Source organism: Idiotropiscis lumnitzeri, chromosome 9 (genome assembly GCF_059441095.1).
Source record: "Idiotropiscis lumnitzeri isolate Australia: NSW breed Sydney's pygmy pipehorse chromosome 9, RoL_Ilum_1.0, whole genome shotgun sequence".
Classification (NCBI taxonomy): Eukaryota; Metazoa; Chordata; class Actinopteri; order Syngnathiformes; family Syngnathidae; genus Idiotropiscis; species Idiotropiscis lumnitzeri.
The window spans coordinates 1,302,914-1,319,848 of record NC_142399.1 but is presented as its reverse complement, the minus strand read 5'-3'; the positions used below and the strand labels follow the sequence as shown (position 1 = coordinate 1,319,848).

At 42.2% G+C, this 16,935-nt stretch overlaps 1 protein-coding gene across 2 annotated transcripts; it reads right to left on the bottom strand.

The window, feature by feature from the left end:
• Nucleotides 1-271: 271 nt before the first annotated feature.
• Nucleotides 272-15,142, bottom strand: rrbp1a (ribosome binding protein 1a). Of its 2 annotated transcripts, XM_088305403.1 has the most exons (26): nucleotides 14,910-15,141; nucleotides 10,076-11,996; nucleotides 9,622-9,776; nucleotides 9,413-9,535; nucleotides 8,679-8,831; nucleotides 8,417-8,535; nucleotides 8,146-8,299; nucleotides 7,294-7,432; nucleotides 6,987-7,168; nucleotides 6,868-6,902; nucleotides 5,978-6,053; nucleotides 5,571-5,608; nucleotides 5,466-5,498; nucleotides 5,324-5,390; nucleotides 5,157-5,246; nucleotides 4,963-5,049; nucleotides 4,805-4,894; nucleotides 4,615-4,707; nucleotides 4,490-4,540; nucleotides 4,319-4,399; nucleotides 4,144-4,227; nucleotides 3,434-3,511; nucleotides 2,197-2,280; nucleotides 1,952-2,050; nucleotides 877-1,020; nucleotides 272-799 (listed from the first exon to the last, which is right to left on the bottom strand). In XM_088305403.1, exons 2-26 carry the CDS (start codon nucleotides 11,976-11,978, stop codon nucleotides 761-763), a joined length of 4,197 nt encoding a protein of 1,398 aa, XP_088161529.1. In that variant the 5' UTR covers nucleotides 11,979-11,996; nucleotides 14,910-15,141; the 3' UTR covers nucleotides 272-760. The 2 variants fall into 2 exon arrangements, with proteins under 2 accessions (XP_088161529.1, XP_088161530.1); XM_088305404.1 differs by lacking the exon at nucleotides 3,434-3,511 and having other exon boundaries at nucleotides 14,910-15,142.
• Between the last annotated feature and the right edge of the window lie 1,793 nt (nucleotides 15,143-16,935).

Here is a 16,935-nt window from a genome sequence, read left to right as displayed (position 1 = left end):
AAAATACCTAATGTACTGCAAATAAAATTCACTTTATTCAATAAAGCTAGTTTTGAGAGCTTGTTTAAGACTCAAGTCTACCATTGGAATGACGACAACTTTGCAAACCTTGGTCGCCCCGCCCACTGAGGCCAAGTACAGAAATCAGAAAGAATGAGCTGAACCAACAAATCTCACAACATTTTGTACAAATATTACCACCTTAGTTAAGGAAAAATTCTCCCAACACTTATGTTGCTTCATCGGTCTTAACAATAAGACAGACCATCACTTACATAGTTACACTGTAGTTTATTCATTCATACAAATTCAACGTAAATTGGTGGCTCACTTTGGAGAGAAGCAGGCCAAAGCACTTATACTGTCACCGAAGCGTTGCCATCATTAAAGCACAAAGAAAAAAGAAAAAGAAAAAAAACATTGAAAGTGTAATTGCACAGGTTGAAGTACGTTTAACGTACACTCGGTTTCCCTTTTAACACTGAACCATGGGCAAATGTTTGAACTAAAAGGCAGAGGGTACACATCTTCTGACACAGCCAGAATTGTTGATGGAATGTAGATTTTCAGTCAAGATTGCAACATGATTTCCTCCTATACTTTGAAATGCTTATATCAAATATTTGATTATTAGCATTGCAAAAAAAAAAAAAAAAAGAAAGAAAATAAACTACAGTACAATAAAGAAATAGTTTTGGAATGCATAACTATGGTAATCATAAGGCATATTTGGTTTGATGTCCACAGAGTGAGCTTGCCCTCAGACGGACGTCCCCTCCTTTAATTCCACATATTCTCCCTTGACAAGAGAAAGGGGCAAACTTGAGTCACACGAAGCACAGCGTCATCGCATGGACTATAGAAGTGTGAGCTCACCTGGACGTCTAGGTGTCCCTGCAGCGTTACCACCGTCTCTCGCTCTTTACTCAGCTGCTCCTGTGTGGCTTTGAGAAGTTGCTGGAGCTTGGTGGCGGCCTGTCCCAGGTCTTTGGACAACTTCTTCTCCTTCTCCAGACGTTCCTGTTGCAACAGCAGAGGCAAACTACTGATATAGTTGAAGTATAAAAATCAAATGCTCTCAAGGTTGTACAATTTTAAATTCAATCGGAATTTTCAGGACAAATGTGCCTCTAAAATCACACACATCTTCCAAGTTTGAACATCTACTAACACATGGCCGCAAAGAGCGCTAAAATTTTTTTTTTTTTTAATTGCTGCAATGACATCACACCAGGGCTCAACATACCAGATCATTTTATACCTGCAACACATTCGGAATTATTCACATTCTATTATGTTCCCCGTTCGCGAATGTTTGTCCAACTTAAAGTCGTTGTAAAGGTACGTCGCGTAGCACCTGAGTAAAATGCTCCTTTCGTCATTATAAACAGTTGAAAACCAGAGGTTTTAAATTGTGATTTTAAGCTTAAAATGCTTATCTGCTACCCCCTGCTGGCCGGTTCGGCTCATTACCACTCCTCAAAGACAATAGCGTCACTCTTCTTTCTGGACCCCTCCCAACCAAAAAAAGAAAAAACGTAAAAAGTACACAAGAACAACTTAAGTCGTTGTTGACATTTAATGAGGTAAAAAATTGTTACAGCCAATGGCAGCAGTGTGTCCGACTCGAGTTGAATTGTCCAACATGATACAGGGCAAAATTGATAGCATTGACTTTCTACTTGTCCACAAATACATTTGTTCACCTTGTTGCTATATTTCACAATATTATTCTTTTCATGATTCAATTTGGTCAAGCCAGTGATGCAACCGTCCACGACTCCAAACCAAAGCAGTTGCTGTGCGACATCAATGTACCTTTCAATGGCTAAATGGCAGAAGAAAAAAAAAAAAAAAAAAAACTTTGCTTTTTAAAGCAAACTGGGATGCTACAGACCAATTCAAAGGAACAATGCCTGGTGAATTGTCGGAAAGTGGATTATAACCACACCTTGAGCTGAGCAACATCTTCTGAGTCACCTTGCTGCGACTCGGCAGAATCCTTCAGAAGATCCAGTTGAGCTTGAAGTTCGGTGATGGTCGCCTGGGCCTACAAGTTGCCAAAATACACAGACGTTAGCAAAATGAAGTGCCCGCAAAAATAAAAATAGGAGCAACTAATTGAGTCCTTTTTTTTTTAATTGCACCAAATAAAAAATTATTATGAAAGCTGCATAGCTCGACTCTGGCTTCTACCTGCTGAAACTCTTCCGACAGCTTCTGTCTTGCAGTCTCCTCGCCTTGCAGCTTGTCACTTGTCTGATTCAACTGCGACAAAACCTGGAGACGCACAAAAACTTTCAATATGGGCATGTGTATGCGTCAGCAAACATTCTTGCGCCAAGTTAGCACCACACATTCGCACACAAACGCTGCTCCACCTGTAAGTTGTCTTTCGGGGAAAGGCTCAAGTCAAACCATGTTATTCATTTTTTAGACATTTGTACAAACAAGTGGAGAGGAACCTTGTATGCCATAAAAGAGGCAAGTGGTTAGTTATGAGTGCAAACTAAAACCAACTGACAAAAGTTAGCAGAAAGACTTGGAGTGTCAGAGCAGGACTAGACAGACTTGAAACAATACTTGTGTTTTGAAATACACACAAGCATTCAAAAGTTTGGGGTCACCAAGACTCGTTTTTTTTTTTCCATGAAAATACACACCATTCTACAGTTCTACACAAAGTTTGGGATATTTGTTTTTTGAGAAAAAAAAAAAATCAGGATGAAACTAAAATGCAGAACAACCTTTACAGGTCAGCTCAATTTCACCCTCTCTAAACTTTTAAAAGCATGTCTAACAGTTTAAGTCCGTTTATTTAAAACTTTACATTCTGAAACAAGGAGATGAACGGAAAATGTCCCAATGGGTTTAATTAATTTCCTGGTTCAATTAGAATTGGTATTTAATCAGTCCTCCTTATCATGCCTTTCACATTTTGATATCGTGAGACCAAAATGATTGGCGAGACTTCAAACCGGTTGTACTTTGACAGCAAAACGGCCACTAAGCTAAGAGTATCATCAGCAGGTAAAGCAAAAGTTCACCTGTAAAGTTCGTAGTGCATTTTAGGTCCAGCAACAGAAAAATTCCAAAAGCTGAATATCCCCATCCTCAGGCAAGTTTTGTAGACAATTGTGTGTTTTCATTATGAATCAAAACTTTTGAACAGACTACTTCAAATGTTGGCGACTCAATTAGAAAGATCCCAATTTTTGAAAGAAAATCACTCATCTAGAACAGACTACTTCTTAATTAATGTCGGTTCAACATCTGCTTTTCTTTCCGAAAGAAGGACATTCCAAAGTGACTCCAAACTATAAAATGGTAGTGTTTCATTTTTTTTTCCCAGAGTATTGCTGGCGGGAGTAACTGTCGTGTCCGCTCTGACAAGAAGTGCCCCAAGGGTGCCCTGTGCCGGCTGCACCCTGACCTGACTAGCTTGCGCCGCTGTGGGGCCGTTCTGTTCTCGCTGGCCGCTCAACGCGACTTGGCTCAGCTGCTCTCTGACCTGAAATGGGAAGTTGTCGCTTGTCACACATTAAGTTCACAGTATGTAGCATCCAACAGCGACGCCGCTTCTCTTACACATGAGAGACACTTGCGCAATCGATCGTTCGCATTAAGGAAGCGTTTCAAGAAGGGTGTGTTCATACTTGACAGGTGTGGCTCTCTTTTAAAAAAACAAAAACTGTGGAGTGAGTCAAGGGTAGATCAACTTTGTCCAGTGCCACTTGGGTGATTTTAAATTGGCACACTCAATTAAATGATAACTTTTAAACCTTTTCCCACATGGTCAGTCATATTTCCGTGAAATTGACAATATCTCACAAATGATGCCAGGGTATGTAAACTTAAGAAGACAACTGCGTCCTCTTTGTGACTTTTCTCCCGTTCAATATATGCAGAGGCTCATTAAAGGTCGGGAAACAACTCTGATACCATTTTCGAAGGCAGAAAACTGCGGGAAAAGGGCTCAGAATGCAAGCGTGAATGCCAAATGAACCAAAATGGACCACGTAGCCATTTTTCACTTTTATCAGAATCAGAGAACTAAATTATTTCAAATGTGAACACACCCTCAATGAACAAATGATTCCAGGTGAGAAAGTTGGAGTTGAGAAAGGAAGAAAAAAAAAAAACCTTAGCAAGCTCCTCCTTGTGCGCCTGGACCTCCTTGTGGGCCAAGTCCAGTTGGTTCTGACTGCCAGACAGCTGCAGTCTTAGCTGAACACGGAGCCACAAAACAATTTGTGTTGTCAAATGTGTGAGGACGTTTCACTCGAGAAGCTCTTTTGCGTGTTTCCCGAAACACTACCTGTTCCATTTCCTCGGCGAGGCCATGATTTTCTGACTGCTTCTCCAGCTGCGCTTCCAGAAGCATCATCTGTTCTTTCAGCTAGAAAGACACAAGTTGGTTCACGCAAGAAACTTCAAACATTCTTAGTCTGTAAACGGAAATTTGTAAGGTCAGGGGTGACGAACCAACCTGCTTTATACTTAGTTTTTCTGACTCCAGCTTGTGTACTTCCTCTAAAGCCTTGTGACAAAAGAGATGCAACATCTTTGAGAACTTTTTCAAAAGAAGATTTCAGCCAGGTCAATATCGCTTACCGCTTTGAGTTGCTCCTCTGTGCTCATCATTTTTGACTTCCATACCAACTCCTCCTCCTCCACACTCTTCTGCAGATGTTTCAGCATTCCTTCCTGCAGCGGAAGAGGCAAAATGAGACAAAACCCGTCAGCCTGCAACGACAAACCCACTTGCTTCACTTTGCAGACATTTGGCTGATCATTCCTTTACCGTTTCAGCTAAAACTGTCCTGTACTGTTCACATTCTGCTTGCAGGGTCGTGTGGTTCTCCTCCGCCTCCTTCAGCTTTTCAAACAACTCCTGAAACAAATTCACTTGTGAAATTTGCAATCATGTCCAACCTCTATGTGAAAAGATTTTTGCCTTACAGGCGATTCTTGACTTGATTGGGAATGTTGGCTCTGCTGTCTCAGAACATCCTCAGCTTTCGTTGTAAAACCATGTAACCAATTTGCCTAAGGTTCACGGGAAAAAAAAGCAGACATAAGCGGGCTTTTAAGGAAACATTGCAATCCAAATTATAAACACAGTCGGTAAAAGGCGTCAGGGCCAGTTTCCAAACCTGTTCTGTTTCGAGGGGTACAAGTGGGAAGAGTTTTTGGAGAGATTCTTTGGCTTCACTTTGAAAAGCTTTTAGCTGGATCATTTCAGCCTGAAAATGACAACACCGTCAGCAAAGCAAGAGGAATGCGACGTGTCCTCAATGAGAAAAGTTCCAGACATGCTCACTTCATTTTGCTTCGACTGCTTCAGCTGCTCTTGTAGTGACGTGACGACGGCCTCCTTCTCTGTCAGACTAAACACAACCAGAAAAGATAAACTTCAATCTCAGACCGCAGTTTTTTCCTTTTTCAATGCTGCCTGCATTTACCTGCGCTTTATTTGTTCGACAGAGACGTCCTCACTAACAAGACAAAGATTGTGTCAAAACTAAATCGGACCGTAAACGAGAGTGCCAAGTCACCGTGTAACGTACCTCTTTTGTCGCTGCTCCAGCTCAGAAATGGCGCTCTCCTGCAAGAATGAACAGATTGCGATTCGCTGGGCCAGTCACAAGTCACAGATAGTTTTGTCGTGTAAATGACACTTTTTTTTAATTCTGTGGCTGTTGCTCCCTGCTTCTGGAGACGCGACGGCGGCGGCGCCAGTGCCCCTTCAAATGGTGGCCGTGCTGGGAGCCGACCAGTATTGTTGTTAACATTATTGTTGGTGATACTAATTCGCCTGCTGTTCCCCAGTGTTCCTCTTGCCCCCTTTTTAGCCCGTTTTATTCCCTCTCTATCTCCCCTCCCCATCACAACTCAACCAACCAAGGCAGACTGCTGTTGTGAACTTACGTTATAGAAATTAAACATTGAAAGTTGACGTATTTCTAACACTTACCGCTGCCGCCTCCTTTATCTGGAATTGCTTCAGTTCCTCCTGTAGTGTGTTCAACTGGTCATCCCTCGCCTGCAAACTGCACACGGCATGTACAGTTCGATTCAGATGTATTAGGACAATGTTTCAAAATATTAAAAATAAATTTAGGATGATAAAGTATTAGCCAGAATGTCATTTAGTGTAAATACTGAAAAACAGGTATGATGGAAAAATTTAAAAATTATGACAACTGATTTATTTGTATACAAATATTTGAGTCCCTGGAAGTGTGACAACAAACAAAACAGGTGAATCTTTTGTGAATGGCCTAGTCCTGAAAATCTGTATGCACACATTCTGGACTTTTGTGTTAAATAAGACAGCAGAGGCCTTGCACATCTGCATCATTTTCGTTCTGGACGCAGTGTGGTGAACATCTGCTCTTGCAGCGTCTTCAGAAGTCTCCAATGACAAAGTCAAGTTATTTGCGCCCCATTTTATTTTTTTTATGATTTTTTTTTTTTTACTGTCACACAATAAGCGGCTCAGAAAAGTTGCTCAAGATGACGACAATTGCCAAGTTGGCAACAATACTGAGCAGACTCACTTCGTTGCATTTAGTCACGAAAATGACACATTTGAAACAGAGTGTGATGCAAATATTATTCATCGTTCAAAACTTTTTTGAACCAAAGAATGTCATGAAATTCATCGAGTGACCTGCAAACTATTTTGAACTGTGAAAAAGTATATATGTCTCCTTTAAAGCTGAAAATTGAAACTTTGGCCTCAAAGCCTGTTTTATTTCAGCGCCATTGTGGTGTTGTTTAAAAGGCAAAAACAACAAAACTCTGGCATTGACAAAATAGTTCTGATCCAACTAAATATATTTTAAAACATAAAACACGTACCTGAGCTTTAATTGTTGCAATTCCTCTGCATTTATCTGCACAGTAAAATACAAATGAAATGTTAAATGGGATAGGTGGTCAATAATCAGAAAAGCCACGTTGACAAACCAAAAATTCACCTGTTCAGGAGCTTGTTCGTTTTTACTCTGACTGGCCTCCAGCAAAGTGTTGATGGATGCCAACTGTTGTATGAGCTGTTGCTTCTCAACCTGTGTTCCCTCCAGCTGAGCGGTGAGCGCGTTGACCTGAGCCGCGCCCTCCTTGTTCTGAGCCTCAAGATTTCTCATTCGCACCTGAAACTCTACAAGGAGGATCAGCAATGTCAGTACAGGTCACGCAAATGGCAATTATGTTCTAAGATGCGTACATTGCTTAAAAAAAAACAAAAAAATAAGAAGTGCTCCGTTGGTGTGATTCTTTCCTGACCTGAGAGTGCGCTGGTGTCCTGCTGGGCCTTCTTCAAAGATTCCTGCATGTTGTTTTTTGCAGTTTGCGTAGTTCTCAGCTCCTCACAGACCTCTTCCAATTTCCTCTGCAACCCTTGCTGGCTCTCTGCATGTTTGGCCTGACAAGGTCAAAAACAATTTGCCCAGGTCAAATATCAGGAGGGAGCAAAGACTAAGTACATAATCTTTTCTGATGTCAAATTCCAACCACACAAGCATTTGAATGATGAAATGAAAGCAAATGTTACTTCTGCAAATACTTTAATTTCTAATTGCTCAGGATTTTTTTTTTTTTTAATGTTACAGATGTTTATAAGTAGATCGGGCTTATTAACATTTCAAGACATTATAAACTTTGGAAAAAAAAAAGTAAACTTTGCATTTCAAATCAAAACAAAATGTAATACATTTAAATAGAAATGGTCTAGAAAAGAGATCCACCGACACATTGTGGCTGTCAAGACTTTAAACTAAAATAGGTTGAGTTAATGATTAAAGGAACAAAACAGCTGACTTCCAGGAAGGCCCGTCTCACTTGCTCCACATACTATAAACAGAAAGCGTTAGAGGACGAGAGGATCAAGATGCAAAGTAACCGCTCACTGCATTCTATTTGTGTTTTACATTTTTCTTGAGGCGCAACTGGCTGGAGAAGAGGGACGCTTAGACACGCACAAATTGTTGCATTTTTGTGAGCTTGCGTACCAACTCAGTCTGTGATGTCAGAGTAATTAACTTCCCATAATAATAAGCAAAGTCTAGGCCTGTTGAAAGTCAACCAAGTGTACCGATCCAGATGTTGAACAACAAATTCAATAGTTAATGATCTAACCTGCAGCAATGAGAGCTGCTTCTCCGTGGCAGAGACCTTCGCCTCCAACCCTTTCCTCACATGTTCATCAGTGTGCAGAATTTCAGTCTTTTCGCCAAGTTCCTTGGTTAGCTTTGTGCATTCCTGACGCAGTTTGGCTAGCTCCGCATTTTGTCTGGGGACAAAATAAAGTCAGAAAAGAGAATTTTCAGACAAGATGAATTATTAAAAACATGTCACCAAGATGTGTCGACAAAGCAATCCATGTGAACCTGATTTAAGGAACACTTACTTGCTCTCAGCCTGACTGGTCGCTTGGTTGAGAGCATCACGGAGAATCGAGTTCTCCTGCTGGAGACGGGCCAGCTGGGCATTGGGACCCTTTTCTATTTGGTCTTGCAGACTGACAATCTAACAGAGAGTGTCACATTTTTGTTTGTAATGCGTCAGGTGTTGTGTGGGAATGGATTATTTGCAAAACTACTCAACAGAAGATAGTAATGTGAATTGCGGGCTAAAATGGAGCAATCCCGATTCGACACCGAAGGAATTACCTTGGCATTGAGCTTCTGGGTTTGTGCTACATGGTCCTGGTAGCTGGCCTGCATGCGAGCTTGCAAAGCAATCATTTCCTGCTCCCTCTTGCTCAGCTGGGAGCTCAGCCTAGTCTCAACACTGGCCACCTTGGACTTCTCAGCAGCCAGCTCCTAATTAGCACAGAAAGAGTTGCAAGCACTGTCTGGTGTCTAAATGAGCACAGGGTCATACGGCCTTCTTTCAATTTTAGGATCATCTCCATTGGGATTATGTGGCAACGACTGTCTTTTGGGCTTGATAATATCAAACACTTTGTAAACAAATTGTTATGAATTTAATGAAAGGCATTTTGCAATGCAACAGCTCAGATTTTTAACAATAAAGCAAAATGTGCATAAAAAAATTTATTAAGGATAATAAAGTCATTCTAAAGTACACGTGACAGACGTCTATTGCTAAATTTAAATACAGATTGTATTCAATTGTATGCTGCGGCCAACTATGGTGTGATTTATTTAGTCAGCATTACCGTTCCTCTAGTGCCACCTAGAGGAAAAAATAAAGACTTCAGCAAGTTCTCATGTATTAGTCCCAAAAAGTGCTATGCACTGTTAAAAAACAGAAAAATCTCTTTTAGTTGAAAAAAACATCAATACCAAATGTGTTGATATGATTTGCATTTGTGACAGCTGGATTTAATATTCCATATGATATATACCGGCATTTTGAAGTGAGAAAGAGACACGCTAACCTTGGTGATTTCTCTCAGCCGGTTCTTTGCTGCAGAGGAGTCCTCTTGTTGTGCCCCGAGCTGTTTCTCCTTCTCCTCCAATTGTTTCTTGAGCGTGGCCACCGGGTCTCCTTTCTGAGTGGCCTGCAAATGCACAAGAAGCACACTAACACTTGGATTCCTCAGTGCAAGCCAAGCGAGCACAGAGTACACAATGTCTCGTTCCATACCATGTGCCAGGTGTCCTGGATGATGCCAGCTTTCTCCGACAACATCTCAATGAGCCTGTGAGCTTCTCTCTCACTGAACACCATGCTGCGAACCGTGGACACCAAAGTCTTGTAGGGTAGATACAGTGGAGTGTCAGCAGAATTTACGGCTTCCACTGAAGAGGAGAAAACAAAAATGCCCAGTTCAAACACCAAAGTAAAACAGTGGCAGACCCGAGAACACGTTCACAGCCAAAGTTGGCAGTTTGAGGGAATCTTCAGATTGTCTCAAGTCGCTACTACTTTGGTTCAAGGTGAAATGAAGTGTGTAGCTAAGGGTCATGAGTTAACAAAAAAAGAATAAAATAAAACTGAATAAACATTTTAGATCATCACATTAAAAAAAATGAAAACTAACTGAAAGTGATGCTTTCAACGGGATGGGAAAAAGAACTGCTTGTCATCCTCAACTTACCACTCTCAGATTTTTTCTTGGAGGCCTTCTTCTTGGGCTCCTGGGCTTTTGGTGCACTCGAACCCACTGGAGGCACGGCCATGATGGGAACAGCTTTAGTGACAGCTTCAAGAAGAGGGGCAGACTTGGTGGGCACTGCTGAAGACTTGGTTGGAGCAGCGGCAGACTTGGATACGGCTGAGGCAGACTTGCTTGAGGCGGGGGCGGACTTGATAGAGTCTGTCGTGGGTTTGGTGGAGGTGGGGGTGGCGGCCTTGTCCTTGGCCGGGGCGGACTTGTCCTTGGCCGACTTGTCCTGGGGTGAGACGGACTTGTCCTTGTCCTTGCCGGACTTGTCCTTGGCTGACTTGTCCTGGGCCGGGGCAGACTTGTCCTTGGCCGGGGCAGACTTGTCCTTGGCCGGGGCAGACTTGTCCTTGGCCGACTTGTCCTGGGGTGGAGCAGACTTGTCCTTGGCGGACTTGTCCTTGGTGGATTTGTCCGTGGCGGACTTGTCCTTGGACGGTGCGGACTTGTCCTTGGCCGCTTTGTCCTGGGGAGGGACAGACTTGTCTTTGTCCTTGGCGGACTTGACCTTGGCTGACTTGTCCTTGGCTGACTTGTCCGGGGGTGGGGCGGACTTGTCCTTGGCGGACTTGTCCTTGGCGGATTTGTCCGTGGCCGGGGTGGACTTGTCCTTGGCCGACTTGTCCGGGGGTGGAGCAGACTTGTCCTTGGCGGACTTGTCCTTGGTGGATTTGTCCGTGGCCGGGGTGGACTTGTCCTTGGCCGACTTGTCCGGGGGTGGGGCAGACTTGTCCTTGGCGGACTTGTCCTTGGTGGATTTGTCCGTGACCGGGGTGGACTTGTCCTTGGCCGACTTGTCCGGGAGTGGGGCGGACTTGTTCTTGGCGGACTTGTCCTTGGTGGATTTGTCCGTGGCCGGGGGAAACTTGTCCTTGGCTGACTTGTCCTGCGGCGGGGCAGACTTGTCCTTATCCTTTGCGGACTTGTCCTTGGTGGACTTGTCCTTGGCCGGGGCGGAATTGTCTTTGGCCGACTTGTCTTGGGGTGGGGCAGACTTGTCCTTGCCCTTGGCCGGGGCGGACTTAGGTGAGGCGGTGGCAGACTTGGGTGAGGTTTGGGCGGACTTGCCTGTGGCAGGGACGGACTTAGCTGAGAGAGGGGCAGAGTTATCAGAGGCAGGAGCAGATTTAGTAGAGGATGGACCTGATTTAGCCGACACAGGAGCAGACTTAGAAGTAGATTTGCTTGATGAAGCAGAGGAAGCCGTGGCAGGAGCAGAAGTTGGGGAGACTACTTTGGTTGGGGCAGAGGCAGCCGCTTTTTTGGCCTTGGCTGATTTTGTGGCTGGGATTGAAGCAGAAACTGGTGAGGGTTTGCCTTGTGCAGGGGCAACTGCAAGTGGAGGCTGAGTAGAGGTTGGTTCAATCTTGGCCGACTTCTTCTTCTTTTTGTCCTTCGGCAAAGGTACAGGCGAGGACTCAGCAGGAGTTGGACTATGTTTGACAGCTTTGGGCTGTGGCTGTGCTGGTGCAGAGGTTGCTTTCGGCTTTGCATTGGAGATGGCTTGAGAGGCACGAATAGTAGCCACAATTGGTGCGGCAAGAGGTTTAGCGACCAGATCAGCTTCATTTGTTTTTTCAGCTTCTGGGATCACTCCATTGGGCTTTTCTTCCTTCTTCTTTCCACGGTTTTTCTTGTCAGCCGTTTTGTCCTTTTTCTTTTTTTCTGTGCGACCTGACTGTGTCTTCCCCAACTCATTCCGCTGCTTTGCCAGTGCCTCTTCATAAGAGGTCTCCTTCATAGAGAAGGTAGAGACAAGAGCAATCCCAACTGCAGAGATCACCATGAATCCACCAAAAACCATGATACCAAGGGTTTGGGGGTCATAGATATCCATTGTTCAATTTTAGTTCACCTAAAAAGAGAGAGACAGATTTGTTTTAAATGGATTTGTGGAACAAAAAATGAATACGGGGGGCTCCTGGTTTGGGACAGACTTAAGACATTTTGAGGGTATGCATACACATTTGTCTTTAAGAGGCACAAAGTGCACTCAGTTACCACTGTACTTAATGTTTTTTTTTTCCCATTTTAGTGCTTTACATTTACGGCTGAGAATTTACGTAGGAATTGAGGCTACGTTGTCAATTTTGGGAAAAACTGTTGTTTACTGAAGATCCCCTTGTCAAGTGGCTGCAATAGTTTCAAAGTGACCAACATGAGCCAGCAGTTGAACTTCAATGGACATGTGGATGAGTAAGTGTAGAAAATGAAGGCAGACGTTCTAGAGACAGTGAACTTTTGGCCTTAGGCAGGACTGCTAACTTCAGCCCTAACCAAAGCTGACTCCAACAGTTGCTTTTTTCATGGTACTACTTGTCCTCCTCCCACAGTTCACAAACATGCATGTTTGGTACAATGAAGACTCGTGAGCGTCTGTGGGTGTTGTCCCTCCCTTGCAATTTTCTGTACACCAGTTCAGGGTGTACAACGTCTACCGCAACAAAGCCAAAATGGGATATGCTCCAGCTCACCCGCAACCCTATTGAATACAAGCGTTATAGAAAACAGGTGGATCCATTTTACAGATTATTATTATTACATGTGCATGGGGATCAAGCATGTTGAAATGTTACTTAAAATAAGATTTACAGTTAATAATGTTTTTGCAACAGTGGCGGTGGAGTAGATTATTTCCACTGTTTCTCAAGCGAAAATTGTGCTTCACTTTTGCTTTTGCTGTACTTTTATGCATTTAGTTATTTATTTATTTATAACACTTTCCCTTGAATTCCCCCAAATTCTATGTAAATTGTGGTTTAATACAAGGAATCAAAAAATCAACAATTTTCCTGTGAAAAAAATAAAATGATTGGGGTTTTTTAAAGTTTGCCGGCCAACCTACTGATTGAGAATGTGTTCCACATAAGCCTTCATACCTCTAACTGCCTCAAGATGTCTCTGTTCTGCACTTTCAAAAACTCGAGCCTCGAGGCTACAAAAACCAGCAATCACCCAACCCCCCAAATATGTGGTCAAATTAAATTGGATTTAGGCATTTTCTTAATCTTTATCAGCTATGATACACTAGATATGGAATGTGCTAAACGTGATGTATTTGATACAGTAATAGCCCCAAGTGTGTGACATTAACTCAGTCTCTCAATTCTTCTCTATTACAGCCAGCCTCAAGAAGAAAATATTTTGCACCCCTCAACTCTCCAGCTTGACAAAAATAGTAATACTTGTCTATAAAATTGTTTGAAGTACACACATGTATAACAATGTATTCTTACTAAATTAAAGAAAACCAAAAAGAAATATGAACTCATAAACATTAACTTTAGTAACATGGTTTTTAAGTCTGTCTTTAAAAAAAAAATGAAGTGCATCAATCTGCCGGAAATTAAAAATAAATAAATGAACGCCACTGCCACCTACTGTGATGGATATGCATTTACACTTTATTAGAGTATGGCAAAAAAATAATTATATGTGGTAATCCATGTGGTAACACGCCCACTGAGACACACGCAGACGAGGGGCCGCCCCACAATTTGAAATCAGAAATCCCTTTATTGTCATTGTACTCAAGTGTGCAACGAGATTAGAGAGCTCCCCTCTCCAGTGCAATACAACAATAATTCAGATAAATATATAAATTAGATAAATAAGAGAATAGTTAGTGCAATTTGAGGAGTGCATTAAACTGCTTTGATTTATAGCTTGAATTCATTCCATACATGTGATTTATTTTTATTTATTTAAAAAAAAACATGCATCCGTTTTATATTTGTATGGTATTCATCAAATCAAGACTATATTGTGTGCTCACAGAGTCCAGAGGCTCTTTTCGGACCAAGGAAAAAGTGGCAGAGAGGGAAGAGTTTATACAAGCTCTCAGAATGTCACGTCACACATCAGGACATCTGTGCTCACACTCTTCTGATGACTGTACCTTTCAGAGTGCCCTTTTCTTGCAGATTTGCACTCTTTTGAAGAAAGACGCCAATGTAATAATCCCAAAGAAATGCATTACACAGATTAAGAACATTCACTCTTGGATTTAACGATTATACAACAGAAAGATTAGATGACCCCAACCCCCTCACACAAATTAGTACTTCGATAGTTGATTTACTGTATTAAGTGAAAAATATGCGCAATGGAAAATAACGATACTAACTTTAAAACACGCAGTTAAAAGTCTACGTCGAGTGAAGTCAATACGTGTACATTGCACAGCAGCCGACACTTTCACACGGGCGCGCGCATACGTACACGAACTCACACGCCCACCCCCCCCCCCCCCCCCCCCGACACACACACAAATAGATTGATACAGAATTATACCTTTATTGCATTTTTAACATAATTCTATGCATTCACAACGCGGACCAAACTTCCGCACATCCATCTGCTGTAGGCGATTAAACTACTGTACTGCCTCAACTAATATTACAAAACTAGGACGCATAAAAATAACAACCACTAGCTGTCAAACAGCCGCATAAGCAAATGTGGTGTGTGATTGTGAAATTGTCCGTGTGTTCGATGCATTTAATCGCTCATTTTCACGGTAGCATCTTAGCTAACAGTGGGAATCAATGAACTTGGCTAGCGTCGTGAACTTTTTAGAATGACGTGTCAAGACAACTGCAGCCAAAACGTTTTTATAACATGTGCCGACGAGAAACAAATTACGCGAAACAACTTCATGGAAGTTTATGTGTTCAAGTAGGTAGATTTGGTTTTAGCAGGAGGTAGCTTGCCAAGCTAGTTATCTCTTTGGCTTTATGAATGTGAAAATTCCTATTCCCACACTTACCTCGCTATAGATGAGATTGTCTGCTTGGCTCAAAGAAAAATTGTGGGATTGGCGAGATCTTTCAATTGAAAACCTAACAATTGCGATGTGAGGTTCCTCGGTATTTGCAGCAGTTCAGCCTGGATGCTTTTTCCCAGATATCTTCCCCTCCTAACTCCGCCGGGCAATCGCTGGATTACTGTGAAGTCGTGGCACTTCTAGCTGGCTAGACGTGCTGGCCCGGTGCCCCAGATAGCTAGCGTTAATCCAGGGAAACTCTGATTGGCTGCGATGCATTCACACAGGAAATAAGAACTCTGGGAGTTGGAGTTTTCAGTACACTTGCCTTATGAAATGGCTCACGCTCGAGTGTTTTTTCTCTTTTTTTGTATTTGAACAAGTTATATGTTTGGGTAGCCTAAATATTTGTGTGCAGACTTTTTTTTTTAAATGGGCCTAACTGATTTTACCTTTTGAACCGTTAGAGCTGAGATTTGTTTTAATAACTGGTAACACCATGTAATGTGGTATTTGTGCTACTCTGTCATTAAGAGACAGAATGTCTGAATTAATTAATGGCACATCAGCACATATCAGTGAACCCTTTGGTGATCTGATCCGTTAGCTTCGACGGTACCTGTAGGAGATCCCTGCTTTACGACAGTGCATAAATATCAATACTCAGTTATATGACAGTAGCTGCAACAGTTTCCATGACCAGAGAACAAATTGCTGACATCAACATGGTGGATTGAGTGGCCCATGGAGGCAGTGGGGCTATGCTATGTTATTGGCAGGTGTTATGCTATGGACACGCAGGTGCATTTTATTTATTTCATGTGACATTACCTCAGCAAAGAAAATTTAAAGACAGATTTTTAAATATGAGGAATGGCCCTTTTCTGGATGTTGAAAAAGTCTTCCATTTTTTAGCTCAACTCATGAAAAATGCTGTTGACATATTTTGTTCGGTGTAAATCACTTGTAATTCAAAACTGCAATTCTTTGGAAATCCTTCAAATACGTGAGTTTTGAATTTTGCTTTAAGCTCGCACTGCTCATGTTGCTCAAGAGTTCCTCATGTAGGTTGCCCTTTAATCAATCGGCTAATAAATTTAAAGTCATAATGTAGAAATACAAATATTACGCAATGAGAGTAAATGTTTGCCTTGTTAACAATCATTCAAAAAGTGAGTGGTTTTGTCGTGTTTAAGAGCAAATGGCAGGCTGGGCAGGGCACACTGACCTTGGGAAAGGTCAAGTATTGATTTTAGACAACGTATTATTTCAGTCATGGCATACCTTGTACTTCAGAGACCATTATTGCATCGGGGCTTTGTGAAATATCAAATTTCAACTGAAGTCCACCAGGAAGAGCAGTTTTGTTTGGATGATAAGGCCGTTCCTGTCGTGTCAGCCATTCGTATCTAGTTCTATACGACCTGACTGCATTTGAAGCTATGGTAAGCGTTTATCTCGAAGGCCATGGGATAAGAAGCAGGTGTTTTTAGGAATATTGTACTACGATGTTTCAACCTCTACCAACAAAGTTTTTAGACAAAACCAATTGCAATTCATTTCACAACTGTTTTGCTATAAACGTGTACATAATCTATCGCAAACGTTTACGAGCATGTGGGTTGGTAAAAATATTTTAAAAGGTTGTTAAAACTTGGGACAGGTCTGGAATTTCAAAGAGAGGTACACATCACCCCCCACCCCCCCCGCCCCCACCAAGCTATTGCAATGTCATGTCCGGGTGACTCTTGGACGGTTAGCCAATGAGCCTCCCACTATTATGAGGTGTGTCAGCATGTGAGTGCGCCTTTCTTGTACCTTGAGTGCCAACTGCTCAGCGCTTGCAAGCTTCCATAAAAATCGATTGTCTATTGACTTACTATGCAGATGTGCTAATCTTTTCTTTTTTTTTTTTATCTCTGACATAATCACATTTCCGTGTTCGGCCATCAGGTGAGAATGTTTGTCCAGTCTAGCTGTAAAACATAGGCAGATTATGTAAATTAGAGATCTTGTGATGTCACAATTA